The 27,757-nt window shown below is 40.7% G+C and overlaps 1 protein-coding gene and 1 pseudogene across 2 annotated transcripts in view; one reads left to right on the top strand and one right to left on the bottom strand.

Moving 5' to 3' along the window:
• Positions 1–317: 317 nt before the first annotated feature.
• SH3GL3 (SH3 domain containing GRB2 like 3, endophilin A3) overlaps positions 318–27,757 on the top strand; it is a 140,956-nt gene continuing 113,516 nt past the window's right edge. For both annotated transcript variants that reach the window (XR_005018847.1, XM_036844273.1), the window contains exon 1: positions 318–520. Coding sequence is in view for 1 of the 2 variants with exons in the window: in XM_036844273.1 (XP_036700168.1) it covers positions 476–520 (45 nt within the window). In the remaining variant the exon portion in view is untranslated. The remainder of the gene's footprint in view (positions 521–27,757) is intronic.
• Positions 26,024–27,107, bottom strand: LOC118890880 (annotated as a pseudogene).

Below are 27,757 nucleotides of genomic sequence, written 5' to 3'. Positions count from 1 at the left end.
CAAAAGCAGGTTTCGCACCAAGTCCCAAAGCATAGAAAGGTGATCTCTCTCTCCCCATCCAGGGCAATCGTAATGCCAGATGCATCCCGTCCTACGCCCAGCAAGCAGCCCTGGGTGGCTTTGCTCGCCGGACCCCGGGACATCCCACGCCCAGCTTCCCAGGCCCATTTTCCCAGCAGCTCCAGTCTTCCCCGGGTCTCCACGCAACAATGAAGCGTGGGCGGCCCCAGCGGCCTCATTTGCATACCGCCGCGGCTTGGCCAATGGGCTGCGCAGGGGCTTTGGAACGCAGTGTTGCCATCAGCGTGTGCGCGTGTGTGACAGCGGCTGTGGCTGTGGCCGTGACCGTGGGAGGCTGGCCCGGCGGAGCCCAGCCGCGCGGGGACCGGCCCCGGCGCCCGCTTCCCCAGCGTGTCGCGGCCGCGTGGCCCGGCAGAGCCCAGAGACCATCCAGCCCCGGCCGGGCGCCGTCGAGATGTCGGTGGCGGGGCTGAAGAAACAGTTCCACAAAGCCAGCCAGGTAGGGAGGCACAGAGGCGAGAGGGAGGGGGACTAGGGAGCTGCGGGCCCTTCGAGGCTCCGGGGCCTTTGGGGCTCTGGCGCCCTTAGGGGCCTCTCTTAGGGCTCCATTTCTTCCCGCCTAGGCGGGCGCGGGGGTGGAGTGAGGGGCCGCCTGCTCTCTCCTCCGCTCCTTGGCGCCTCCTCCTTCCCAGCCCCCGGCCCCCAGCTCCACCCCGAGCCACTGTAATTCTGAGAGGTTCTGCGGAGGAGAGCACAGAGGTGGCGGGCCGCGGGGTGTCGGGCGCAGGAGAGAGAGTGGGCGTCCCGAGGTCTGGAGGCTCCACTTGGTGCCTCTACTGAACCCGCGCCGGGAGGTGGACCACAGAGAGTGCGGTGCCGGCCGGGCCTCCCTCAAGTCCTCCGCCTTTTGGTTGGGAGCCCCCGGGGCACGTCCTGCCGCTTGGGGGCGGTCGCGCGGGCGTCGGCGGATCCCGGGATGCTGTGTACTTGGCGCTCGGCTGGGCCCCGCAGCGCGCCCCGCAGCGCTCCCACCGCGCGCCTCGAAATGGGCCCCGCCCGACTGCGTCCGGCTGCCGGGCTGGGACGCTACACAGCCGTCCTTCCTCTCCCCACCGTCTTCCTGGTGTCGGCCCGGGGTTGGGCACCAGGCTCCTGCTCGCAAAGAGCCGCCAGTTTGGTGGGGAGACACTGAGACAGACACGTAAACAAATAGTGTTAGACACACCTCCACGCACAGGGGATGCCAGATAATACAGTAGGGGCATCAGGGAGAGCTTCCCGGAGGAAGAGTCGCGTCATTTGTGAATTAAGTATGAGGAGGAATTGTGGTAGGGGGTGTGGGTGGAAAGGATAGGCGTTCTAAGCGGAGGAAACAGGAAAACCCGAAGGGTGGCATGGAATTGGTGTGTGTGTGTGTATGTGTCTGTTGGCAAGCAAATTTGTATTCTAAGATTTTAGTCTCTTCCAGCCATGGCAGAGCTCACATTGTAAAATCTATCCCACACCTGCACTGCTGGATCTGTTCTACAGATTTCATTCAGAATTCACATTTCTGATGAGGTCTCATCCTGCTTCTTCCACAAATTGGTCCCTGAAATGCAGCTGGAATTGGAGGATTCTCTTCTGTCAGTCTCAGTGCTGTTTCCTCACTTGCATCCCTTCCATGAAGAAACTGGGTGGTGCCCAGTTTCCAGCTGGGGCCACTGGGCAGACAGTGATACTATTGGGGTGATAAGGAGTCCTGGATGAGGGGCCAATTAGGTGGCGATGGTGGATTCACTGCGGGGTTTGGGCACTTTGAGAGGTTTGTGAGACATTCAGATGTCATTGGCCTGGGAGCCAGTGGGTGAGGCCAAGATTGGAACTACAGAGTTTGGGGGGATTTCCAGCCTAAATGGAGATTTAAAAATGTAAGTGCAGGGCTTCCCTGGTGGTGCAGTGGTTGAGAGTCCGCCTGCCAGTGCAGGGGACACGGGTTCGAGCCCTGGTCTGGGAAGATCCCACATGCCGCGGAGCAACGAGTCCCGTGAGCCACAACTACTGAGCCTGCGCGTCTGGAGCCTGTGCTCCGCAACAGGAGAGGCCACGATGGTGAAGAGGCCCGCGCACCGCGATGAAGAGCGGCCCCTGCTCGCCGCAACTAGAGAAAGCCCTCGCACAGAAACGAAGACCCAACACAGCCATAAATAAATAAATAAATAAATAAATAAATAAATAAATAAAAGATTACTATTAAAAAAAAAATGTAAGTGCAAATGAAAGTGAGAAAATGCACAGTGAGCTGCACATAGACTGAAGGGAGCACCCACATTTAGTGACAGTGTTTAGGCCAGGACTTGATAAACAGTAACCACTCAATAAATATTTATTAAATAAGTGAAACTTTTGGGGTGGAGGAGCACAGGAAGGAGAGAACTAGTACAACCCAGGAGAGAGGAGTGTCATGGAAACCTAGAGAGGTGGGCGCATTTAAAGGTGGGAACAGTCAGCAAGTGCTGCTGTGAGCTCAGTACTGAGGGGCGGGCAGCCTGGAGGCGAGTGCAGCTGTGGTCAGGGCAGTGTTAGCGTACTTGCTGGCTAGGCTTGCTACGCTAGCTTCCTTAGCGCTGGCAAGGAACTAACCTCTTTTGAAAAAATATTCTTTTATTGGGTATGGACTTCATGGGAGCAAATCTCAGAGACGAGCAAGACACAGCCCTTGGATGATTGAAATTGGTTTCTGACCACTAACCAGAGTGAATGGTTGAAATCCCAGGAAGTTATTGGCATTGGTGAAATAATATGCTAGTGATGAGGTCGTTTAGTTTAACTACCCGTAATCAGCCCATTAAAAAAGAAATGAGCAGAGGGTCTAATTTAGCCTTTTTTTGCGTGAGCTGAAATCTTTTGTGACTTGATCTGAAAAGAAAGACGTCACAGATTCTCTCTGGGCTTCATTTTGTGGTCAAAGTGCCCAATAGATACATTTTTATCTGTTCTAGGGGTCTTTCTAAGAAATCTTGCAATATGACAGATTTGGTGGAGAAATTAGACCAGGCTTAACATAATAAGAGGGAGCACAATAAAAAAAAATGCCAGATGTTCTTCTCAGACAACATTTTAACAGCAGTTTTTAATTCATGAAGAACTTTCCTAGGCAGGGGAAAGGGAGTCCAGATGATGTCAATGGCTTAATACTTCCCAGGGATCCAGGACTGGCTCTGCCACTGACTAGCTCTGTGACCTGGGGAACGTGACTTAACCCATCTGGATGTCAGTTTTCTCTCTGTATAATGAATTAGAGGATTTAGAAGCCATGTCTGTTCTAAAATTGATTGTGGTGATGATTGCACAACTTTGTGAATATACTAAAAACCATTGAATTGTATACTTTAAGTTGTGAATTGTATGGTATAAATTATATCTCAAGAAAATACATATCTATCTATATATGTATCTATATAATATATCCCAGTTCTGAAATTGTTAAGTAATTCACTTAAAGTATTTCAGAGAAAGACAAAGATTATAAAGTGGACCTTTTACAAATAAGGGTACCAGTACCATGACAAATTGAGATGATTTTTCTCAATGATAGGCAAAGTAAAATAACTTATAACTTCCTGGTTACCTGTCCTTCTTTCTTGATACCTTACCTATCTCTGCAGGAAAAAAAAAATCCCCTTACTTTACAGAGAACGAAGAATTGTAAACCCCAGGGATTCTGCATCATTTTGGCAACATGTGGAGACTAACAGGAAAGAGGAGGAAATCAAGTAAAATGAGAAGAGTACAAGTTGAGTTAATAACGAGATTTAATTAATCCTTTCCTTCAGCATTTGGAATTATAACCCAAGTGTCCCAAGATCGTAGTTAAATACCTTTTTTCTCTTGAAAAGGGTTCTTTTTTTTTAAATGGTGTATTTTATTTATTTATTTATTTGTTTATTTATTTTTGGCTGCATTGGGTCTTTGTTGCTGCACGTGGGCTTTCTCTAGCAGCAAGCGGGGGCTACTCTTCATTGCAGTGCGCGGGCTTCTCATTGCGGTGGCTTCTCTTCTTGTGGAGCATGGGCTGTAGGTGCTCGAGCTTCAGTAGTTGTGGCACACGGCCTCAGTAGTTGTGGCGCATGGGCTCTAGAGCGCAGGCTCAGTAGTTGTGGTGCACGGGCTTCATTGCTCCGCGGCATGTGGGATCTTCCCGGACCAGGGCTCGAACCCGTGTCCCCTGCATTGGCAGGTGGATTCTTAACCACTACACCACGAGGGAAGTCCCTGAAAAGGGTTCTTAATCAAGTTGTTTACTTTTCTACTGGTAGGGATGCAGCTTGAGTTATTAGAGATAAATACAAATAGCTTAGAGACGGCATTGTGGTTTCTTGTTAAGCATTGTGCCTGACCAATAAAAATATAACTTACAATAATGATATGTCACCACTCATTGATTTGTATTAATTATGTTTATTTCATCATAATTTTCTTGACAGCATTTATTGTTGTTGCAGGATGCTTAGGCCACATCTGTGCTTGCGCTGACCTGGACGCTATGCTAATAGCCAGATTTATTCCCTTTATGGACTTCTAGGAGCCTTATTCCCCATCCCATGAAAGCCTAGTTTTATTCTTTCTTCTTATTCTTCTCTCCCCAAACTAGCCAACTGGCGATGACACAAGATGGTGATGACTCCTGTGGGCTTCATGTTAAATTTACTTCTTTTTGCCCTTATGTAGCAGTGCTCTTTCATGTGACCCAGGAACACAGTAGGGAATGGGGAGCCCCTAACAAAGTGTTTTTTGTAACCTTCCCCCCTTCTCTTTTGATGCATTAATCAGGAAAATGATGAGTGGTCATAAGGGGCCAAGACATTCTCCCTGTAATGACTAAATGCACAGGCTGACCCTTTAGGGGTAAACGCTTCAGAGAAGGATATTCTTTGCAAATTATGAGAATCTCTAGGGAGGCAGTGAATGTCTCTTGTTTCACTTTCTCATTAGAGAGAAAGAAAAATGCACTTTGCAAAATCCGTAATGATTAATTTTTTTTACTTAGATGCATCAGAAAATGTATTAAGCTAAAACATGCTTGCTCCTTTCTACATAGACTGCTTGATAAATTAATCCATAAATCTATGTGTTATCCATATATTTTTAACTCAGGGTGCTAGAGTAGATGCTCAAACTAAATTAGTTTTATTATTTTAATATCTGAAGAACACAGTGTAATCCAAGCATTTCTTACCACTGATGCCTCTTCTCTAAAGTAACTGTAATTGAGGCTATCACTTGGAATTTGATTAAAAATGCATTTAAAAGCAGGGATTTTTTTTGTGTGTGTGTGTACTATTCTTTTCAGATTCATGTTTCAACTTTACTAACAAACTGACTATAAATTATATTTCCCAGCGTTAAGTGTGTGTGGGGGTGTATCATGTGTATTTGGGGGACGCTATCATTGGCCTGCTTTACCCAGAAAATAAAACTGCCGATAAACAGAACTGATACACGACTTTATTTGGCTAATTAATAAGTGAATTTATTCTGGAGAGTCTACATCAGCCAAACGTGGACAGCTAGATTTTCTTTTTCACTAGAAACCTGGGAAAGTGTTGAGTTGGGGGGAAGGGGCTGGAGGAAGCGCTGGGGATGATTGGGAAGGCATTGTTGCAATTCTAACTATTCGAGTTCTTCTGTGAGATGCCTTCCGGATGAGCTCTTCCCTTGCAATTCCCAGGGTCATCCCCACATGTTTTTACCACAGCACCAGCAGCAGTGACCTTCCTGAGCCCAGTGTTGTTCCTTCTGACTTTGTAATTCATTGGATGATGGTGTCTTTCCCACCAGCATTGGCTAAATCTTTCTCAAGCACTGATGTCACCAAGTGCTTTGCATGATTGAATCATCCATCAGTGGTAGAAGCTGCTGCTATTTCAGGCTGGATGACTTGGGTACTCCCTACTCATGAACCTGATATCTGAGTGATATCTCCTCATCCACGTCTGTGTTCTTTCTTCCTTATGGGCCACAGTTCAGAAGTCTGGAGGGACCTGTCAGCTAATGCGTGGGTGCTCCTCTGTTTCTCCCAGTGTAACAAGGACAGGGTACACCTGGCTGGTCTCTGCACTCTGCTTTGAACCCCGTCTCCTCTCATTTTCTCAGGGATTTTGCTCCTGTTGCATCTCTCTTCTGCACTATATTTTCTTCTTTCCTGGATCATTTCCATCGGCATATGGAATGCTCTCTAGTACTGTTGCAGGAAGGGCGACCCCTGCCAGGGCCCGAGAGTGGGCTCTTGTCTAACCCTCAGAAATGAATTGTCCGAGGAGACACACGTGCTGACAAAGCTGTAGACTTTATTGGGAAGGGGCGCCTGGGTGGAGAGCAGAGGGTAAGAGAACCCAGGAGGACTGCTTTGCCACGTGGCTCGCAATCTCGGGTTTTATTGTGATGGGGTTAGTTTCCGGGTTGTCTCTGGCCAATCATTCTGACTCAGGGTCCTTCCTGGTGGTGAGCGCATTGCTCAGCCAAGATAGATTCCAGCGAGGAGGATTCTGGGAGGTTGGTAGGACATATGGACTGCTGTCTCCTCTCTCCTTTTGACCTTTCCTGAATTCTTCCAGTTGGTGGTGGCTTGTTAGTTCCACGTTCCTTACCAGGACCTCCTGTTGTAAGATAACTCATGCAAGTGGTTACCTGGCCAGGGCGGGCGGTTTCAGTCAGTGGTTCCCCTAACAGTATCGCCTATCTGATAAAACAGTATCGCCTATCTGATAAAAAAGAAAGGAAAAATATCCTTGCTTGGTCCGAGATCCCGCTTTACCTCCATCCTATTTCTTCTCTCCCCTTCCCAGCAAAATGTACTGAGAAAGTTTTTTGTTGCCCCATTTCTACTTTCTCATTTCCCATTCTCTTCTCAACCCAGTCCAGTTGACTTTCCTCTCCATCTGTCTGAGACCACCTTACCTAGGTGGTGAGTGACCTACCTCCAAGTTGCCAAATTGGATGGTCACTTCCCCGTCTGATTCTCAGCAGCCTTTGACCCAGCGGACCATTCTCTGCTTACAACTCCTTCTACACTTGTGTGGTTTTCCTCTGGCTTCAGTGGCTGTTCCCTCAGATCTCCTTTAATGGCTCCTTCTCGTCCCCTTGAAAACTAAGTCCTGGAGTGCCTCAGGGCTCTGAATTGGAGTAACTCCCCCTTTTCAAGGTGTTTTGTCCAGCCTCATGGATTTATACATGATCTATACGTTGATTGCTCTCTAAATTATATTTCTAGCCCAGACACTCCTCCTGAACACAGACCCATAACAAACTCATAAGTCTAACTGCCTACATCACCTCACCTCTTGGATATTTAAAAGGTTGTCAAATTTAAGATGTCCAAACCTGAACTCTTATTTTTCACCACCCCAACATGTTTTTCTGCTGGTGGTTTCTATTTCAGTCAATTGCTCAACTGCTCAAGTAAAATAAGACAAAAACAAGATTCATCTTTGATTTTTTTCTTTCTCTTATCCCTAATTCATCAGAAAGTACTTCCTCTTGGTTCTACTTTAAAAATGTATCCCTCATTCACTTTACCTCTTTCTGGCTCTGCTACTACTATCCTTGTTCTGACTATCACCTCTTGCCCACATGGTTGCTGGAGCCTCCTCACCAATTTCCAGACCTTTCTTCCTACCAGGTACAATCCATTTACCCACAGTGACCTGAATGCTCTTCTAAAAATTTATCTCAGACTATGTCATTCTGTTAATGTAATGTAGACTGCTTACAAGTCTTCAGTGCTTCAGTGGCTTCGAGTTGCTTTTCGAATAAAACCCCAACTTCCTCCTCTGGCCTGTGAAGCCTCACATAACTTGGCCTCTCCCTTCCCTCTCCTGCAGCTGTTCAGCCACAATGGCCTCTCTTTGTTCCTTTGATGTGCTAAGGTCTTCTTTTCTTTGGGCCTTTGCCAGAGCTGTTTCCTCAGCCTTGCATGCCTTTCCTCTAGATCTTTGCAAAGTGTTTCCTTATTGTCATTTAGATCATAGCACAGATTACAGGCCACTTTGCCAGAGAAGTCTTCCCTGACCACTCAATTCAAATAGGCATATGCCCTCTCTATCACACTGCTTAACTTTTAAAAAACTGTATGATAAATATTTTGGTATTTTGATGACTGAGTTCAGTACAATTGGTTTCCTTTATAATCCCATGCATTTTTAAATTAAACATTTTTATTTTGAGATAGTTGCAGATTCACATGCAGTTGTGAGGAAGAATGCAGATACCTTATGCCCTTTGCCCAGATTTTTCCATCTTGCAAAACTATAGTACATTATCACAACCAGGATATTTACAGTTACATTATCTAATGCATGGATATGGTATATCTCTCCATGTATTTTGCTCTTTGATTTATTTCATCAGGATTTTGTAGTTTTTAGCATACATGTCCTGTACATGCTTTGTTAAATTTACACCTGTGACCTTGCTGAGCTCATTTATTTACACAATACAGAACAGATTCATCATCAGAAGGATCATGAATGTTGCCCTTTTATGGCCTTGCCCACTCCTCTTCTGCCCCCACCCCCTCTTTAATGCCTGACAACCACTAATTTGTTTTCCTTTCTATAATTTTGTCATTTCATAAGTGTTATATAAATGGAACCATATAGTCTGTAACCTTTTGGCTTGGATTTTTTATCTCAGCGTAATACTGTAGAGGTTCATCCAGGTTGTTGTAGGTATCAATAGTTTGCTCCTTTTTTTAAAAAATAAATTTATTTATTTATTTATTATTTTTTATTTTTGGCTGCGTTGGGTCGTCATTGCTGCGCGCGGGCTTTCTCTAGTTGTGGTGAGCGGGAGCTACTCTTTGTTGCGGTGCACAGGCTTCTCATTGCGGTGGCTTCTCTTGTTGTGGAGCACGGGCTCTAGGCGCGAGGGCTTCAGTAGTTGTGGCGTGCGGGCTCAGTAGTTGTGGCTCGCGGGCTGTAGAGCTCAGGCTCAGTAGTTGTGGCACACGGGCTTAGTTGCTCCGCAACTTGTGGGATCTTCCCAGACCAGGGCTCGAACCTGTGTCCCCTGCATTGGCAGGTGGATTCTTAACCACTGTGCCACCAGGGAAGTCCAGTAGTTTTCTCCTTTTTATTACAGATATCAGTTTGTTTAACCATTTACCTGTTCAAGGACATCGGGATTGTTTCCAGTTTGGCTATTAGGAATAAAGCTGCTATAAATATTTATGTACAGGTTTTTATGTGAACATAACTTTGCATTTCTCTGGGTTGAATGCTTAGGAGTGCAGTTGTTGGATCACATGGTAGTTACGTGTTTAGTATTTTAGGAAACTTTCACTCTTTTCTAGAGTGACTATCATTTTCTATTCCTACCAGTAATGTATGAGGGTTCCAAATTTTTCACATCCTCTCTAGGATTTATTGTCACTATTTTTTATTCTAGCCATTCTATTAGATGTATGGAGTTACGTCATGTTTTACTTTGCATTTCACTAATTGCTAATGGTTTAACAACTTTTCATGTACTTATTTGCTTTCTGTATCTCCTCTTAGGTGAAATGTCTGTTCATATCTTTAGCCCATTTTTAAATTGGAATTTTTTTTTAACTGTTGACTTGTGAGAATTCTTTATAATATCCTAGAGTCTACTCCTTTGTTGGATGTATGGTTTGCAAATATTTTCTCCCAGTCTGTAGATTGTCTTTTCACCTTCTTTCACAGAGCAAAACTTTAAAATTTTGATGAAATACAGTTTAAGAATTTCTCCTTTTATGGATCATGTTTATGGTATCTAAGAACTCTGCCTAGTCCAAGATCTTGAAGATTTTCTCCTATGTTTTTTTCTAAAAGTTCTACAGTTTTGTGTTTTACATTTAAGCCTGTTGTCCATTTTGAGTTAATTTTTTATAGGGTATGACTTAGGTTGAAGGTCTTTTTTTTTTTTTTTTTTGGTTTATGAGTGTTCTTTTACCCCAGCACCATTTGTTGAAAAGGTTATCCCTCCTCCATTGAATTGCTTTTGAACCTTTGACAAAATCAGTTGGGCATACTTGTGTGGATCTATTCATGCCTTCTCTATCCTATTCCACTGATCTATCCCTTGGCTAATAGCACCCAGTCTTGACTGTCACTACATGATGTCTTGAAATCAGACTGATTCTTTCCACATTATTCTTCTTTCTCAAAATTGTTTTAGCTATTCTAGTTCCTCTGTCTTTCCATATAAATTTTAGAATAATCGTATCTATATCTACAAAAAATATTTCTGGAATTTTTATAGGAATTGCACTAAAACTGTGTATCAGTTTAGAGAGCATTGACATGACTTCTATGTTGAGTCTTTAGCGTAGAAGTCCTATACATGCTTCATTAAATTTACACTTGTGACCTTGCTGAATTCATTTATTAGTTCTGGGAGGGATTTTTTGTGTGGGGGGATTGTTTGTTTTGGTTTGGTTTTTGGTATATTCCTTGGAAATTTTTTGGTAAACAATCATGTCATCTGTAAATAGGGACAGTTTTAGTTCCTTCTTTCCATTTTATATGCCGTTTATTTACTTTTTTTTTGGCCTTATTTCACTGGCTAGAACTTCCGGCATTATTTTGAATGAGCATTGACAGTGGAATCCTTGCCTTGTTCCCCACCCTTACGGAAAGGCTTTCAGTCTTTCACTATTAAGAGTAATGTTAGCTGTAAATCTTTCATGGATGCTTTTTAACACGTTGAGGAAGTTCTTCTCTAATTCTATTATTTCTGAGTGTTTTTAAAATCATGAATAGGTGTTGAATTTTGTCAAAGGCTTTTTCTACATCAGTTTATATGATTACGTGATTTTTTTTCTTCTTTAGCCTGTTAATATGGTGGATTACATTAATTGATTTTTGAAAATTGAACCAGTTGGGTGTCCTTAGAATAAAACCCACTTGATCATGGTGTATATTTCTTCTTATATATTGATGAATTAATTCTATTTGCTAATGTTTTGCCATGGATTTTTGTTTCTATATTTTTGGGATATTGGTCTTTATTTTTTGTACTGTGTTTGTCTAGTTTTAGTATCAGGTAATACTACTTTAATAAAATGAATTGGAAAGTGCTTACTCTTCTGTTTTCTGGAAGAGATTATGTAAATTGATGTTAATTCTCTTTTAGACATTTAGTAGAATTTTCCAGTGAAAACATCTGGGCTTGGAGATTTCTCATTTGGGAGTTTTGTTAGTTTGTGTTTTTTAAGGAATTGGTCCATTTCATTTAGGTTATCAGACTTATGTGTGGAGAGTTATTCATAGTATTCCCCTATTAATCATTATCATCAGTTCCCTTATTACATGTGTATAGGGTCTCTTTGACTTTTTTTTTTTAATTTATTTTATTTATTTATTTATGGCTGTGTTGGGTCCTCGTTTCTGTGTGAGGGCTTTCTCTAGTTGTGGCAAGCGGGGGCCACTCTTCATCGCAGTGTGCGGGCCTCTCACTATCGCAGCCTCTCTTGTTGCGGAGCACAGGCTCCAGACACGCAGGCTCAGTAATTGTGCCTCATGGGCCCAGTTGCTCCGCGGCATGTGGAATCTTCCCAGACCAGGGCTCGAACCCGTGTCCCCTGCATTGGCAGGCAGACTCTCAACCACTGCGCCACCAGGGAAGCCCTACTTTTGATATTGGTAATTTCATGCCTTCTCCCTTTTTCTTTGTCAGTCTTGCTAGAGGTTTGTCAGTTATATTGATCTTTTCAAAGAACCAGGTCATTATTTCATTTTCCCCAATGTTTTGCCATTTTCAATTTCATTGATTTCTGCTCTTATTTTTTATTTCCTTCCTTTTACTTGCTTGGGTTTATTTTGTTCTTTTTATAGGTTCTTGAAGGAAGCAGACTATTGATTGGAAACCTTTACTCTTTTCTAATGTATGCAGTGAGTGCTATATATTTTCCTCTCAACACTGCTTTAGTTGTGTTTCACTAATTTTGATATGTTGTATTTTAATTTTCATTCATTCAGTGTACATTTTGACTTCCCTTGAGACTTTTCTTCGATCCACGATTATTTACAGTGTTTGTAATTTTTCCTGTTTAACCCTGTTTTTGATTTCTAGGTTGATCCCAATGTCATTAGAGAATACATTCTATATGATTTTGACTTTTAAAAATTTTGTGAGTTTTATTTTATGGCTCAAAATGTGGTCTATTTTGTTATATGTTCTGAAGGCACATGAAAATAGTGTGTATATGCTGTTGTTGGGTGGAGTATTCTGTAAATATTGATTAAATCCTATTGGTTGGTAGTGTTGTTGAATTCAATATCCTTATTGGTTTTCTGTCTAGTTCTTTTAATTGTTGAGAGAAGTCTCCAAATATAATTATCTATAATTATATCTATTGTCTATATGTTCTTTCATTGCTGTCAGTTTTCATATTGCATAATTTGCAGTTCAAGTGTTTGATAAATACACATTTAGGGTTTCTATGTCTACTTGGTAGATTTACCCTTTTAAATTCATTATCATTATTTAATGTCCCTCTCTGTCTCTGCTAATTTTATGTGCCCTGAAGTCTACTTTATCTGATATTAATATAGCTAATCCTGCTTTCTTTTGGTTAATGTTTGCATGATATGTATTTTTTCATTCTTTTACTTTTAACCTGCATATATTGCTTTACTTGAGGTGAGTTTCTTGTGGACAACATATAGTTGGGTCATGGTAATTCACTCCACCAATATGTCTTTTAATTGGTGTTTTTAGACCATTTACATTTAACATAATTATATGTTAGGGCTAAAGGCTACCTTTTTTTGTTTGTTTGTTTTTTGTTTCTTGTCTTTTTTTCTTTGCCTTCTTGTGTGTTACTTGAATTTTTTTAGAATTCTATTTTGATTTATGTATAACATTTTTGAGTGTACAGGTTTCTCTCACTATCCAAAGTAGAGTGTTCCTATGAAACCTTTCATAAGCCGAAATGGAGTAAAGTAGAGACACAATTACCTTAGCACACACGTTGCTAAGAGATGCATAAAATAAATTGAGATAAACTACATATGCTGACAGATACAGTTCAAAGCTCAGCTTGATATTGAGATGCTGAGTATAGTTCCCAGGGATTGAGCTTAGTGGTGCCACTCTTGCTGCTCTGGGTGTGTGCTGCCTCTATAACAGCTTGCTGCAAAACAAATGCTGAACACTTTTTTTGCATTTCTCCTTTTTTCGTAAAAGTAAAAATCCTCTTCAGATTTCTTTTAATTAGTGAAAACAGGTAGTAATGTAGGTCTTCTGTAAAAGCAAAGTGGCATAAAGCAAACTTTTGAAAAGTAGGGGGATACCTGTATCTCTTTGAATAGCATTGTCGGTTGCTGCTCTAGGTATTACATTCTATATATGTAAATTACTGCAGTCTACTGGTGTCATCATTTTACCAGTTCCAGGGAAGTGTAGAAAAGTTAGTTTTCTTTAGGTTCCATTATCTTCCCCCTTTTATAATATAACAGGGTTAAATATTTCCTCTATACACATTTAGAAACATGTCATACAGTGTTATAATTTGAGCTTTAACCATCAAACATAATTTAGAAAACTCAAAGAGGAGGAATCTATTCTGTTCACCCATATTTTTGCTTACTGTGTTCTTTCTTCCTTTCCGATGTTTCAAGGTTTCTTCTTTTATCATTCCTTTTTGCTTAGAGAGCCTCCTTTAGCCCTTCTTTTAGGATAAGTCTGCTGGTGACAAATTTTCTTAGTTTTCCTTCACCTGAGAATGTCTTGATTTCACCTTCATTTCTGAATATAGGATTCTGGGTTGACAATTACTTTCTTTCAGTACTTGAATATTATGTCACTCCATAATTTCTGATGAAAAGTCTGCTGTCATTTGAATTGTTTTTCTTTTATAGGTTAGATGCTGTTTCTCTCTCAGTGCTTTCAAGATTCTTTCTTTGTCTTTAGTTTTTAGAAGTTTGACTATGATGTGTCTTGGTGTGGATTTCTTTTGCCTTATGCTGTTTGGGGTTCATTTAGCTTCTTGAATCTGTAGGTTTATGTGTTTTGCCAAACTGGGGAAGTTTTCAGTCATTGTTTTCTCTAGTGCCTTTTCATCCCTGCCCTCTTTCTTCTCACCTTTTGGGACTCTGATGATGTGAATGTTAGATATTTTGTTATAGTCCCACATGTTCCTGAGCTCTGTTTTTTTTTTTTTTCCCAGTTTATTTTCTCTCTGTTGTTAAGATGGCGTAATTTCTGTTGTTATTCTTTCCAGTTCACTGATTCTTTTGTCTCTCTCCTGAATTCTGTGGTTGAGTTGCAGGTTGAATTTTTTCATTTTGGTTATTGTATTTTTCAGTTCTATCATTTCTATTTAGTTCTTTTACCTTCTGTTTCTTTGCTGAGACTTTCTATTTTTTTCATTAGTTTTGAGCATGTTTATAATTTCTTCTTGGCTCCTTTAAAATCTTTATCAGATGATTTTAATAGTTCTGTAATCTTGATGTTAACATCTGTTGATTGTCTTTTCTCACTCAGTTTGAGAGCTTCATGGTTCTTGGCATGATGGTGATTTTTTTAAAAATTGAAGTATAAATGACTTACAACACCATGTACCAGGTGTACAACATAGTGATTTGATATGTCTAAGTTTTACAAAATGATCACCATGATAAGTCTAGTTACCATCTGTTACCATACAAAGTATTACAATCTTCTTGACTATGTTCCTCATGTTGTACATTTTATCCTTGAGACTCATTTATTTTGTAACTGGAAGTTTGTACCTCTTAATCTCCATCACCTATTTCATCATGCCCTCATTCCTCTCCCTTCTGACAACCACTCATTTGTTCTCTGTATGTATGAGTCTGTTTTTGTTTTGTTACGTTTGTCCATTTGTTTCATTTTTTAGATTCCACATTTAACTGAAATCAGATGGTATTTGTCTTTCTCTGTGTGGCTTATTTCACTTAGCACAATACCCTTAAGGCCCATCCATGGTGTTGAAAATGGCGAGATTTCATTCTTTCTTATGGCTGAGTAATATTCTTGTGTGTGTGTGTGTGTATGTATATGTGTGTATATATATATATATATATATATATATATACCACATCTTCTTTATCCATTCATCTATTGATGAACACTTCAGTTGTTTCCATATATTGGATATTGGAAATACTGCTGCAGTGAACATAGGAGTTTATATATTTTTTTCAATTAGTGTTTTATTGAAGAGGCAGTCTTTTCCCTTTGTATTTTCTTGACTCCTTTGTAGTAGATTAATTGACCATATAAGTGTGGGTTTATTTCTGGGCTCTATTCTGTTCCCTTGATCTATGTGTCTGCTTATGTGCCAGTGCCATACTGTTTTGATGATTGTAGCCTTGTAGTATAGTTTGAAATGAGGGATTGTGATACCTCCAGGTTTGTTCTTATTTCTGCAGATTGTTTAGGCTATTCAGGGTCTTTTGTGTTTCTATACCTATTTTAGAATTGTTTGTTCTAGTTCTGTGAAAAATGCCATTGATATTTTGATAGGGTATTTTTACGTTGAATCTGTAGATTGTCTTGAGTAATATTTTAATAATATTAATTCTTCCAATCCATAAGCACAGTATATTTTTTCCATTTGTTTGTGTCATCTTTAATTTTTTTCATCAACGTCTTATAGTTTTCTGAGTACAAGTCTTTTACCTCCTTGGTTAGATTGACTCCTAGTATTTTATTCTTTTTGATGCAATTATAAATGGGGTTGTTTTCTTAATTTCTCTTTCTGATAGCTCTTTGATGGTGTATAGAAACACAACAGATTTCTGTATATTAATTTTTTATCCTGCAACTTTACTGAATTCATTCATTGTTATAGCTTTTTGGTGGCAATTTTCTATATCCAGTATATGTCACTTGCAAACAGTGACAGTTTTACTTCTTCCTTTCCAATTTGGATTCCTTTTATTTCTTTTATTTGTCTGACTGCAATTGCTAAGACTTCCAATAATATGTTGAATAACAGTGACAAGAATAGGCATCCTCGTCTTTTTCCTGATGTTAGAGGAAATGCTTTCATCTTTTTACTGTTGAGTGTGGTGTTAGCTGTGGGCTTGTCATATGTGGCCTTTATTATGTTGAGGTACATTCCCTCTATACAAATTTTGTTGGGAATTTTTATCATAAATGGATGTTGAATTCTGTCAAGAGCTTTTTCAATCCTTATTGAGATGATCATATGATTTTTATTCTTCAGTTTGATAATGTGGTATATCACATTGGTTGATTTGTGGATATTGAACCGTTTTTGCACCATTGGGATAAATCCCACTTGATCATGGTGTATGATCCTTCTAGTGTATTGTTGAATTTGGTTTGCTAATATTTTGTTGAGGATTTTTGCATCCATGTTCATCAGGTATACTGGCCTGTTATTTTCTTTCTTTTGTAGTGTCTTTTTATGGTTTAAGTATCAGGGTGATGGTGACCTTGTAGAATGAGTTTGGCAGTGTTCCTCCTCTTCCATTTTTTGGAATAGTTTGAGAAGGTTAGGTGTTAATTCTTCTTTAAATGCTTGGTAGAATTCATCTGTGAAGCATTTTGGTCCTGAACTTTTGGTTGTTGGGAGTTTTTAAAATTACTGATTAATTTGATTACTGGTGATTGATCTGTTTGTATTTTTTATTTCTTCCTGATTCTGTCTGGGAGAGTCTGTGTTTTTCCATTTCTTCTAGACTGTTCATTTTATTAGCATATAATTGTTTGTAGTAATCTCTAATAATCCTTTGTAGTTATACAGTGTTAGTTGTAATTTCTCCTTTTTCATTTATTATTTTATTTGTGCCCTCTCTCTTTTATTCTTGATGAGTCTGGCCAAAGGTTTATTAACTTTGTTTATATTTTCAAAGAACCAGCTCATAGTTTCATTGATCTTTTCTATTTTATTAGCCTCTATTTCATTTATTTTTGCTCTAATCTTTATTATTTCTTTCCTTCTACTAGCTTTGGATTTTGCTTGTTCTTTTTCTAGTTCCTTTAGGTGCAAGGTTAGGTTGTTTATTTGAGATTTTTCCTGTTTCCTTAGGTGGGATTTTATCACTATAAACTTCCCTCTTAGAACTGCTTTTGCTGCATCCCACAGATTTTGAATCATTTTGTTTCCATTTTCATTGGTCTCCAAGTAGTTTTTTCATTTTCTCTTTGATTTCTTCAGTGACCCATTGGTTGTTTAGTAGCCTATTGTTTAGCCTCCATGTCTTGTGTTTTTGCAGTTTTTTCCTCATAGTTGATTTAGTCTTATTGCATAGTGGTTGGAAAAAATGCTTGGTATGATTTCAGTCTTCTTAAATTCATTAAGACTTGTTTTGTGGCCTAGCATGTGATCTGTCCTGGAGAATATTTCATGTGCACTTGAAAAGAGTGTGTATTATGCTGTATTTGGATAGAATGTTCTATATGTCTTTAAGTTCATTTAGTCTAATGTGTCATTTAAGAGCAGTGTTTCCTTATTGACTTTCTGTCTGGATGATCTGTCCATTGATGTAAGTGGGTTGTTAAAGTCCTCTACTATTATTGTGTTACTATCAATTTCTCCCTTTTTGTTTGTTAATATTTGCTTTATGTATTTAGTTGTTTCTATGTTGGGGATACACACACACACACACACACACACACACACACACAAGTGTTATATCTTCTTGTTGAATTGATTCCTTTATCATTCTGTAAAGTCCTTCTTTATCTCATGTTACAGTCTTTGTTTTAAAGTCTACTTTGGTCCAAGTATTTCTTCCTCAGCTTTCTTTTTTATTTCCATTTGCATGGAGTAACTTTTTCCATCACTTCACTTTCAGGCTGTGTGTGTCTCTAGATCTGAAGTGAGTGTCTTGTAGGCAATATATATATGGGTTATATTTTTATATCCATTCAGCCACTCTATATCTTTTGATTGGAGCATTTAGTCCATTTACATTTAAAGAAATCATTGATTAGGTATGTACTTACTGCCATTTTGTTAATGGTTTTCTGGGTTTTTTTGTGGTTCTTTTGCATTCCTTTCTTCTTCGTTTGCTTTTTTCCCTTATCATTTGATAACTGTTCTATTGTTATGTCTGGATTCCTTTCTCTTTTTTGTGTTTTTATTACAGATTTTTGGTTTGTGGTTACCCCAAGGTTTATATGTAACAACATATATATATATGTATATACATGATTATTTTAAGTTGGTGATCTCTTAAGTTTGAATGCGTTCTAACAACCCTGCATTTTTACTCCCCCTCGCCCCACATTTAATGTTTATGACTTCACATTTACATCTTTTTGTTCATCTTTTACCTACTTATTGTGGATATAGATGATTTTACTACTTTTGTCTTTTAACCTTCTATCTTTTTAAGTGGCTGATCTACTACCTTTATTGTATATTTGCCTTTACCATTGACATATTTCCTTTCATAATTTTCATATTTCTAGTTGTGGTCTTTTCTTTTCTGCTTAGAGAAGTCCCTTTAACATTTCTTGTAAAGCCAGTTTAGTGATGCTGAACTCTTTTATTTTTACTTGTCTGTAAAACTCTCTATATCTCCTTCAAATCTGAGTGATAGCCTTGCCAGGTAGAGTATTCTTGGTTTTAGGTTTTTCCCTTTCATCACTTTAAATATATTATGCCACTCCCTTCTGGCTTGCAAAGTTTCTGCTGAAAAGTAGCTGACAAGTGTTATGGGAGTTCCCTTTTATGTAACTTGTTGCTTTTCCTTGCTGCTTTTAAGATTCTCTCTGTCTTTAATTTTTTCCATTTTAATTATAATGTGTCTTGCTGTGGATCTCTTTGGGTTCATCTTGTTTGGGACTCTTTGTGATTCCTGGACCTGGATGTCTGTTTCCTTTCCCAGGTTAGGGATGTTTTTCAGCTATTATCTCTTCAAATAAGTTGTCTGTCCCTTTCTCTCTCTCTTCTCCTTTGGGACCCTTATAATGTGAATGTTAGTATGCTTGATATTGTCTCAGAGGTCTCTTAAACTATCCTCAGGAAAAAAAAAATTTTTTTTTTCTTTTCAGCTTGGGTGATTTCCACTATTCTGTCTGCCAGTTTGGTGATCCACTCCTTTGTATCATTTCATCTGTTGATTATTTCTAGTATATTTTTTATTTCAGTTGTTGTATTCTTCAGCTTTGTTTAGTTCTTCTCTATATTTTCCAACTCTTTGTTAAACTTCTCACTGTGTTCATCCATTCTCCTCCCAATTTCACTGGGCATCTTTATGATCATTACCTTGAACTCTTTATTGAGTAGATTGCTTATCTTCACTTCACTTAGTTCTTCTTCTGGAGTTTTATCTTGTTTCTTCATTTGGAACATATTCCTCTGTCACCTTATTTTGCTTAACTATTTTTATTTCTACGTATTAGGTAGGTTGGTTATTTTTCCTGATCCAGAGAAATGGCCTTATGTAGGAGATGTCCTATGGGGCTCAGTAGCACACTCCCTTCTGGCCACCAAAGCTATATGCTCTAGCAGTGCCTTCTATGTGGACTGAGTGGGCCCTTCTGTTGAGACAGGGCTGACTACTGTGGGTGCACTTGTAGGTGGGACTGTCCCCTGGCCTGGTTGGCTTCCAGGCCCTGCCTCATGCGGATGCTGCTGGCCTGCCGGTATGTGGGACCAGGTCCTAGCATGGCTGGCTGAGGGTCCTGGGGGTCCCGGCGCTGGTATCAACTGGCTGGTGGGTGGGTAAACCCCAGTGCTCTTAGGCTAGAAGGAGGGCTCCAACATGGTGCTTGCTAGCATCTGTGCCCCCAAAGGGAATCCTAGTTGCCTCCTGCTTCTCTGGGAGACTCTCCAAGGTCAGAAAGTGGGTCTGACCCAGGCTCCTTTCAAATTATTACCTCTGCGTTGGGTCTCAGGACATGTGAAATTTTGCATGAGCCATTTAAGAGTGGAGTCTGTTTCCTATAGCCCTCTGGCTCTCTTGTATGCAAACCAGTTGTTCTGGGGCTTGTATTCCCAGTGCAGGACCCCCAGGCTGGGGAGCCCAATGTGGGGCTCAGACCCCTCACCCCTAGGGTAAAACCTTTGCAATTATAATTATCCTCCTGTTTATGGGTTGCCTAGCTGGGGGTGTGAGTCTTGACTATACTATGTCTCTGCCCCTCCTACCTGTCTCACTGTGGCTCCTTCTTTACATCTTTAGTTGTGGAAAACCTTTTTTGCTAGTCTTCAGGTCATTCTCATCCATAGTTGCTCTGTAAATAGTTGTAATTTTGGTGTGCCCATGTGAGGAGGTGAGCTCAGGGTCTTTCTACTCTGCCATCTTGGCCACACTCTCATGATGGTAGGAGTTTTTAAATTGAAACTCTGGCATTTTAGGTATTATTTTATGAGACTCTGGATCTTAATTAAATTGTCTGTTTTTACTGGCTTTCTTTCCCACTGCCTTGGCAAGGGAAGGTGGTGGCATTGCCTTGTTACTTCCAAGTGGGAGTAAATGTCCAGGTTTCTGACTTAGACTGTTGACATTCAGGGTTCGTGCCTCCTTATTGCTATGTGGGAGTGGGAGTGCTGGCACCTCAGTAGGCTTGCGCTGATACCTCTCTGGCTGGGATAGGTAGAAGTGCCTTGTAGCTGTTTCCCATGTGGCCTCAACTTACACCATGGGAGGGGGTGGCCTCATTACCACAGGGTGGTGGTAGAAGTCCTGATTCTCCATGAGGCCTCCTCTGATACACCCCAGGAAGGAGGGTGAGAGGGTGCCTTACTACTGCTTGTGGGAGTGGAGGTCCAGGCTCCCCTACATGTTGTCCACTGACATTGAAGTTGTGGGCAGGGTGGAGCTTGTTGCTACCTGGTGGGGATGAAAGTACTGGCTCCCTACTTGACTTTCTCTGACACCATCCAGGGGAAGAGAGAATTGGGGGGGGGATTGGGTCACCTCATTATAACCTGGCAAAGGTGCAAGTTCCCCCATTCCACTCATCCTTTGCTAGTGTGGATGGGGGTAGGGGTCACAGTTCTTTCTGTGGTGTTTGGAGTAGAGCTGGAGTAGAGCGGGTATTATCTAAACATTTCTGTCTTGCTAGACTGCTCCTTGCCTGATCCTTTGGCTGGAGAGAGCAGGCCTTTATTGAGGTTACTTATTTATTTATTTTCCTGCATCTGTTGGTATTTACAGGTTGCTGCTGTTTCAGCTCCAAGTCTTGGATGTATGAGGGAAAAAGAAAACTCAGGAAGCTCACCACTGTGTCATTTCTTGGGCCCTGAGGTGCCTACTCAGTGTACCTCCTTCTTTCCACCTGTCAGGGCCTTCTCGGGTTTGTGTTATATATAATGCCCAGGATTTTGGTTGTAGTTAGTGGGAGGAATAGAGAAAAGTATATCTACTCCGTCTTCCCTGAAGCAGAAGTCCTTTGAGTTACCCAAATAAAATCCCTTCTTAGCAGGTATGACTGTCTGGTCATTTCTTGTCCTGGTTGTCCCTTATGGAATCCTAAGCCTTTTGAACACTGCATGGAACCATCCTCTAATGTTGAATGAACATTCAGCAAGTTGTCAGGATTGGAACCTGGATGGCCTGCTTCTGTTGAACTCCAACCTATTGTTTGCCTGAATGCTCTTGATTTGGGGGGAGGAATGTGCAAAATCCAGATGTTTTAAATGAAGTTTCCTAGTTTTGAAATATTGGCAATTAATTTATATTTTAAAAAACCTCTGCAGGCCAAAAGAAACATGTGTGATGAATTAACATGGTCCATTGCCAAATGGTTGGCGACCTTTTTTAAACGTCTTAGACTAGCACATATTGCTGAAACGGTTCATAGGCAGGTTGACATCTCCTCCGGTTTGAATAGTAGAAGGATGATTCCTGGTCGCCTGTGGTGTTGCCAGTACTTGCTAAGGAGATAAATATGGTTTCCGTAGAGACAGCTGTTGGCTTTTCGTCTGGGACTGTTCCTGGAAACCTTGTTGGAAGGCAGATTGGATGGAACCGAGTTGAGCATTTGCCCATGTGCTGTTGTGTTAGGCTCTCTTCGAAGGAGCTTGGCCGGCATAATGTGGGAACTGTGGAATGATCAGGTGTGAGGGCAGAGAGCTGTCTAGTCATGATACGAATTCAACAGTGCTGAGTGGGCAGAGCAGTAGAAGGCAGGCTTTGAAGTGAGTGAGCAGCTTCACACGACTGTGGGAACATGGGCAAGAAATGAGGGGGAGCGAGCCCTTTGCTCATAGTGACCTATTTGGGACTATTTTGAGAAGAGGATGCAAGAATAGGTAGTTTCTAGAATAGTCTAAGGCAGATGGGAGCTCTTCCCTGGTGCTCTCATTGAGCCTTAGCACCTCATAAGTAAAAGTTATGTATCTTAAGACAGAATTTGATAAATTTTATGTAACTCGTAAAATCTGCTTAACAAAAGTTAACCAACGTCCTTGAATTTTATTTATCCTGGACCTCTGCTATTCAAATTGATGTCTTCGATCAAGTGCTTTTTCCAAGAAAAGACAGAATCGTTGTCTAAACCTCGTGGTCATATCTCTTCAAGGGTTGAGTTCTCAATATGATGGGATGACATCCAGGACTAGGAGTAGTGTTAACAGTCAGCATGTAATGCAGAAATTTCAGAGCAAAACAACCTATACAATTCCATAATTTGGCCATAAATAGCAAAGACTTAGACCCTTGGGAGCTCAAAGCCCATAACTCACTTTTATTTTTCCTGATTTACAGCGGTGGATTTCTTTCCTGGGGGACAGTGGATGGAGGCCCAGGTTTATTTTGAAGGAGTAGAAGCAGGTGTAAGGAGCAACTGAGAAAATAAAGGAATTTCTCTTTTCTTGTCTTTTTTTCTTTTCTGCCTGAGTGGGCATTGTTAAATCAGGTATATTAAATGTACCTTTCATTCAACTTCATTTCACGATGTCTTGAAGCTGAACTTCCAGGAATTGAACCTCTATGGCTGTCGGTGGAAGGAACTGGGAAGTGCAGAGACTGGAGGTCTGTATTTGAACAGTGGTTGTGCCAAAATGGGGGGGCTACTAGCCTCACCAGCTGGCTGTGGTGACTAATGGGGGGGCCGGAGGCTCACCATCAGGGGAGGTAGCAGGGAGTACTGGGAAGAGTAGCATCTGGGTTTGCGAAAACTAGGTTTCCCACGTTTGCCAAGAAGTGTGACTGGGAGAGTAACTTCACTCTCCTTGGCATTGGTGTTTTCATCTCTAAATGGCGATAATGAAACCAATATTAGAGGTTCTTCATGGGCTTTTCCATTTATTGAACATTTTTTGTTTGTACAGACTGTAAGGAGGAACTTACGCGTATGTAATCTTCACAGCCACCTGCTCAAGTAGTGGCTATTTTCACCGTTTTAACAAATGAGAAAAGATGAACAGCCCTTGAAAAGTGTCTGGACCTAATTCCTCCCTGTGTCCCAGTGTTTGGCCTGAAGTCTCATTCACAAGTGTTATCAAATGAGAGGAGGCCCAGAGACGTAAAGGGATGGCCTCAAGATCACAGAGCTTTCTCATCTTAGAGTGAGGGCTTGACCTCAGCAATTATGAAGGCCCCTCCATTTGTTGTGCCTTCCTGTGTGATGAACGTGATTGCTCAAGAATGAATTAACTGGGACTTCCCTGGTTAAGACTTAGCCTTCCAATGCAGGGGGTGCGGGTTCAATCCCTGGTTGGGGAGCTAAGATCCCACCTGCCTCACAGCCAAAAAACCAAAACATAAAACAGAAGCAATATTGTAACAAAATTCAATAAAGACAAAAAAAATAACTATAGTGAGATATATACACCACCCAAATGATTCCTAAGCACTATGGAGGTAGAAATCATTAAAAAAAAAAAGAATGAATTAACTAATGCAGAGTCTGATAAACTAATTCCTCTGTGGAATAAAGAGAAAAGGTATACAATATTTTTGTTTGCCATCATAATTACTTTAAAAAGGTAGCTGGTTAAAATGCAATATTAAATCACATTTGAATCTGTTTGTTTATATGTATTTTATTGTGTGTACCAAGTGTCCAGGAACTACCTAAGGAACATGTAGGACGTATCCAGTGAATGTCTGATACAGCAATGTATGCTGCCTGCTGCTTTGGCTGTTGGCCACTCTCTCCCACTTGTTTGCACATGCTTGACAGTGTGCATAAGATGTGCGTGTTTTCCTTGCTTTTCTTTCCCTGTTCCCTGGCTGTTCTTGGCTTTGAAGCTGACATCCATTGCCCCGACAATTACTGTAGACCAGCAGACCATGCCACCCATCTCTCCTGGAATCTACCATCATTTCTTGCTTCTTGGCTATTTTTTATGGCTTCTTATTTCAGTTTCTCCTCTCTTCTTCATTCCTCCCAACCTCAACATGCAGTCAGTAAGTCCTGTGTAGATTCTACCTCCTAAATATTTCTCCCATTCACCCCTTCCTCTCCATCGCCACCACGTTACCCTGTTCCACGGGGGCTTATGGCTCTTGCCTAAGTGAACACCATACCTGGTTGCCACTAGTATAAATTTGACTTTGTCATTCCCCTTCCAGGCCTTGCCATGGAGTCCCTACAGGCGTAGGGACTCAGTTCTTTAAGTTGGTGTGTGATGGTTTCAGCTCTTTCTAGCAATGCTCAACCTCCGTTCTCCAGCAGCTTTGGGCTGATTCTGTCCTTTGCCTGTTCTGTTACTTCTGCCTGGAAAATTCTTCCCCATCTTCAGAGCCTGGAGAACTCTAGTTCACCCAGCTTCATTTTATTCTTCCTCCTTCTTCTCCAAAGCTATTGCTTCCCATCACTGCTCCCTGAACCCTGGGTGTACACACATCAATAATGTCACCTTTGTTGTATTGAAATCATTTTGGTTGCTTCTTAGGCCCTTCTACCAGACATTGCAAGCTGCTTCTCACACAGAAGTCTACTTTTTTATTAAAAATTTTAAAGGTAATTTAGTTTTAATTTATTTTCATCACTTTTTCTTCATGATCCAGATATTTTTAAATGCAATGAAAATTAACTTTCCATGATATGTCAGAGACTGGAACTAAAAAAAAAACTTTTCAGACTGCAAATGAGTTATACAAATGAAAATATCAAGTGGAGATCCAGTTATCAAAATGAAAGCACTCGACATATTAAAAGTTAACAATTATTTGTTTAGAACACATAAAAAGTCAGTTTGCTACAATTGTTGGATTTTAAAGAACTGTTGCAGAGGTTTGAAGAAAATAGATTTATTAACTTAAAAAGAACTTGAAACAAGTATTCAAAAGAAATTTGTGCCTTTATTAGAATGGTGTTAGGCTTCAAAAATGACCAATTTAGGTAATCAAATGATTAATTTTTTTAATAGGAAATGACACTACAGAACTGCAATACTGGTCCAACAGTCTTGTTTTTACTTTTCCTTTAAAGCAAGAAACAGAATGAGAGTTAAACAGAAAGCACTAGCAAGTATCAGTTAATCCAAGATAATAGCTTCTCAGTCCCAAAAGCACTTGCAAGGAAAACCACTGGGGGGCACAGGGTATGGAGGCACTTCCTAATAACTGGAATCCCATGAGTGTGTGTGTCTATGCCATGTGTCATAGGCTACTTTGTGAATTTGTCCTTTACTTGGTCATTTTTCCCCTCAAATACTAGTTTTCCCGTGACTTTTTTCCCTCAAAGGATAAAAAGTATGAAATATAAGCAAGCTCTTGCATTTTACACTTAGAAGTGTTCAGTTCAAGCGTTATGTATATTTATCGGTACATTTATAGTGTACCGATAAATCCCATCAAATCTTGGCTAATTCAATAATCTAGAACCTATCAGGGCACAGAAAGAACGAACACCTGCTTCTTTTTGTTACACATACGATTCAAGTACTGAATCTGAAGAAAAACATTTCATCATTTTGGCTCTCCTTTACATTCCCATGTTGATAAACTTACTAAAATATTCCTGTGTAATTGAGTGTGGTCCTATTATTTCAAGTCAAGTTTAAAATCTCAAAACCAGCCATCCAGGCAAAAAAGGCAATCAGAAAGATGATTTCTTCCTCATCTCCCTAACCCCAATAACTACGAAGTCAATTTTACATGATTCCAAACACTGAATAGTGATGACAAATGCTAAGCCCAATTTCTTCATAATCCTTTCTGGTGTGGCATACGTGGTAGAATTCAGGTGTGGAAGCAAGCATGGATCCGCCAAACCAAATTGCCTGTGACTGCATTTTGGGTGTAATGACTTGTACATTGATAGGTTTTCGTGACAATCTACCACCACTCAGTTCCTCACTTAATTTCAGCCTGGCATCTATAGTTCTTTTCAAATCTCTTTGCAAGTGATGTCCGATGTCCCTGAACATGGTTGAACCTCCAGAGAGGACAATATTCTTGTAGAGAGGACGTCTGACATCAGTAGGACGGTTGTGAATTACTTTATCTACAACTTCTGAGATAGGTTGAGTAAAGCCTAGATTAGCAAACTCTAGATGAGAAAAAATTTCAGGTCCCAAGAATCTCTCAATAACGAACACTAATGGAAAATTCTTTCTTTGAGATAGCACTGATTCCAGTATACTGTTTAATCCACTTTGCTCCATCTGTGTCATACTTGTTAAATTCTTTCACTAAATCTGGGCAGGCATAACTATAGTTTAAAGTTTAAAGTTTCCTTTAAAGTTTCCAAGGATTGCTCTGAAGGATTCTTACTTCTCCATCTCTCAGCAGTTGCTGAATAAAATGTTCTTTTTCATCCTGTGTTTGGAATGTGCTTAACACAGCTGCCAATCACATACCCTTCAGCCACAGGGGTGGCATGGGTGACACTGTTTCTACTGTCTATTATCGTACCAATCAACAGATTGTTCTCCTCCTTGTCTTGAGGTCCAGGATGCAGCTAAGGCAAGAATGGCCCGTGCAGAAATGTACGAGCCTAGAACATTATTTCAGCAGTATATTCCCTGTTTTCTGGAGTATTCAATGGAGGTTCAGTCAAAAAAAATGGTCTTCATGTTCTGCTCTTAAATATTTAAAGATCATTTGATCCATAAACTTTTTCATCAAGTCCCATTCTTCAACAATGCCATGGCGGATTGGCCACTTTTTTGCATATGAAGGTTTTTCTGTTGCTTCATCAGCAATGAAGAAGTCTAGATCATCAACACCTTTCATCACCCTCCTTTGAGCTTTCTCATCCTTTTTTTTGCTGACTCCTTAATAGCAATACCCTGTACCATAGTCCAACACACAGGCCGGCAGCCGTCCACCATCTTCCTTGTCACCTGCTGCCGCTGCAACTGTCTGTTTGGTGCTGACTGGGGCCAGGGTTGAGCAGCGGGAGATAGAAGCTATTTGACCATCCACAGCTGGCCACTGTCTGTCATGGGGTGAGGGATGGAGATGGGAAGCAGAAGCAGAGGCAGGCTTGGTCAGTGGCTGCCACTTCTGCAACCCGGGCAGGCAGGCTGTCCTGGAATAGAAGTGCTTGTTGAGTGACTGAATGACTGTGTATGCTTACATTCTTTTCTCATGAATTCAAGCTTACAACTTTTATAGAAATTGGAGGTTTCCAGACTCTTTTTCTTCTTTTAATTTTTATTTATTTATTTATTTATTTATTTATGGCTGTGTTGGGTCTTCGTTTCTGTGCGAGGGTTTTCTCTAGCTGTGGCAAGCGGGGGCCACTCTTCATCACGGTGCGCGGGCCTCTCACTATCGCAGCCTCTCTTGTTGCAGAGCACAGGCTCCAGATGCGCAGGCTCAGTAATTGTGGCTCACGGGCCTAGTTGCTCCGCGGCATGTGGGATCTTCCCAGACCAGGG

Source organism: Balaenoptera musculus, chromosome 2, assembly GCF_009873245.2.
Source record: "Balaenoptera musculus isolate JJ_BM4_2016_0621 chromosome 2, mBalMus1.pri.v3, whole genome shotgun sequence".
NCBI lineage: Eukaryota > Metazoa > Chordata > Mammalia > Artiodactyla > Balaenopteridae > Balaenoptera > Balaenoptera musculus.
This window is presented reverse-complemented; position numbering and strand designations above follow the sequence as displayed.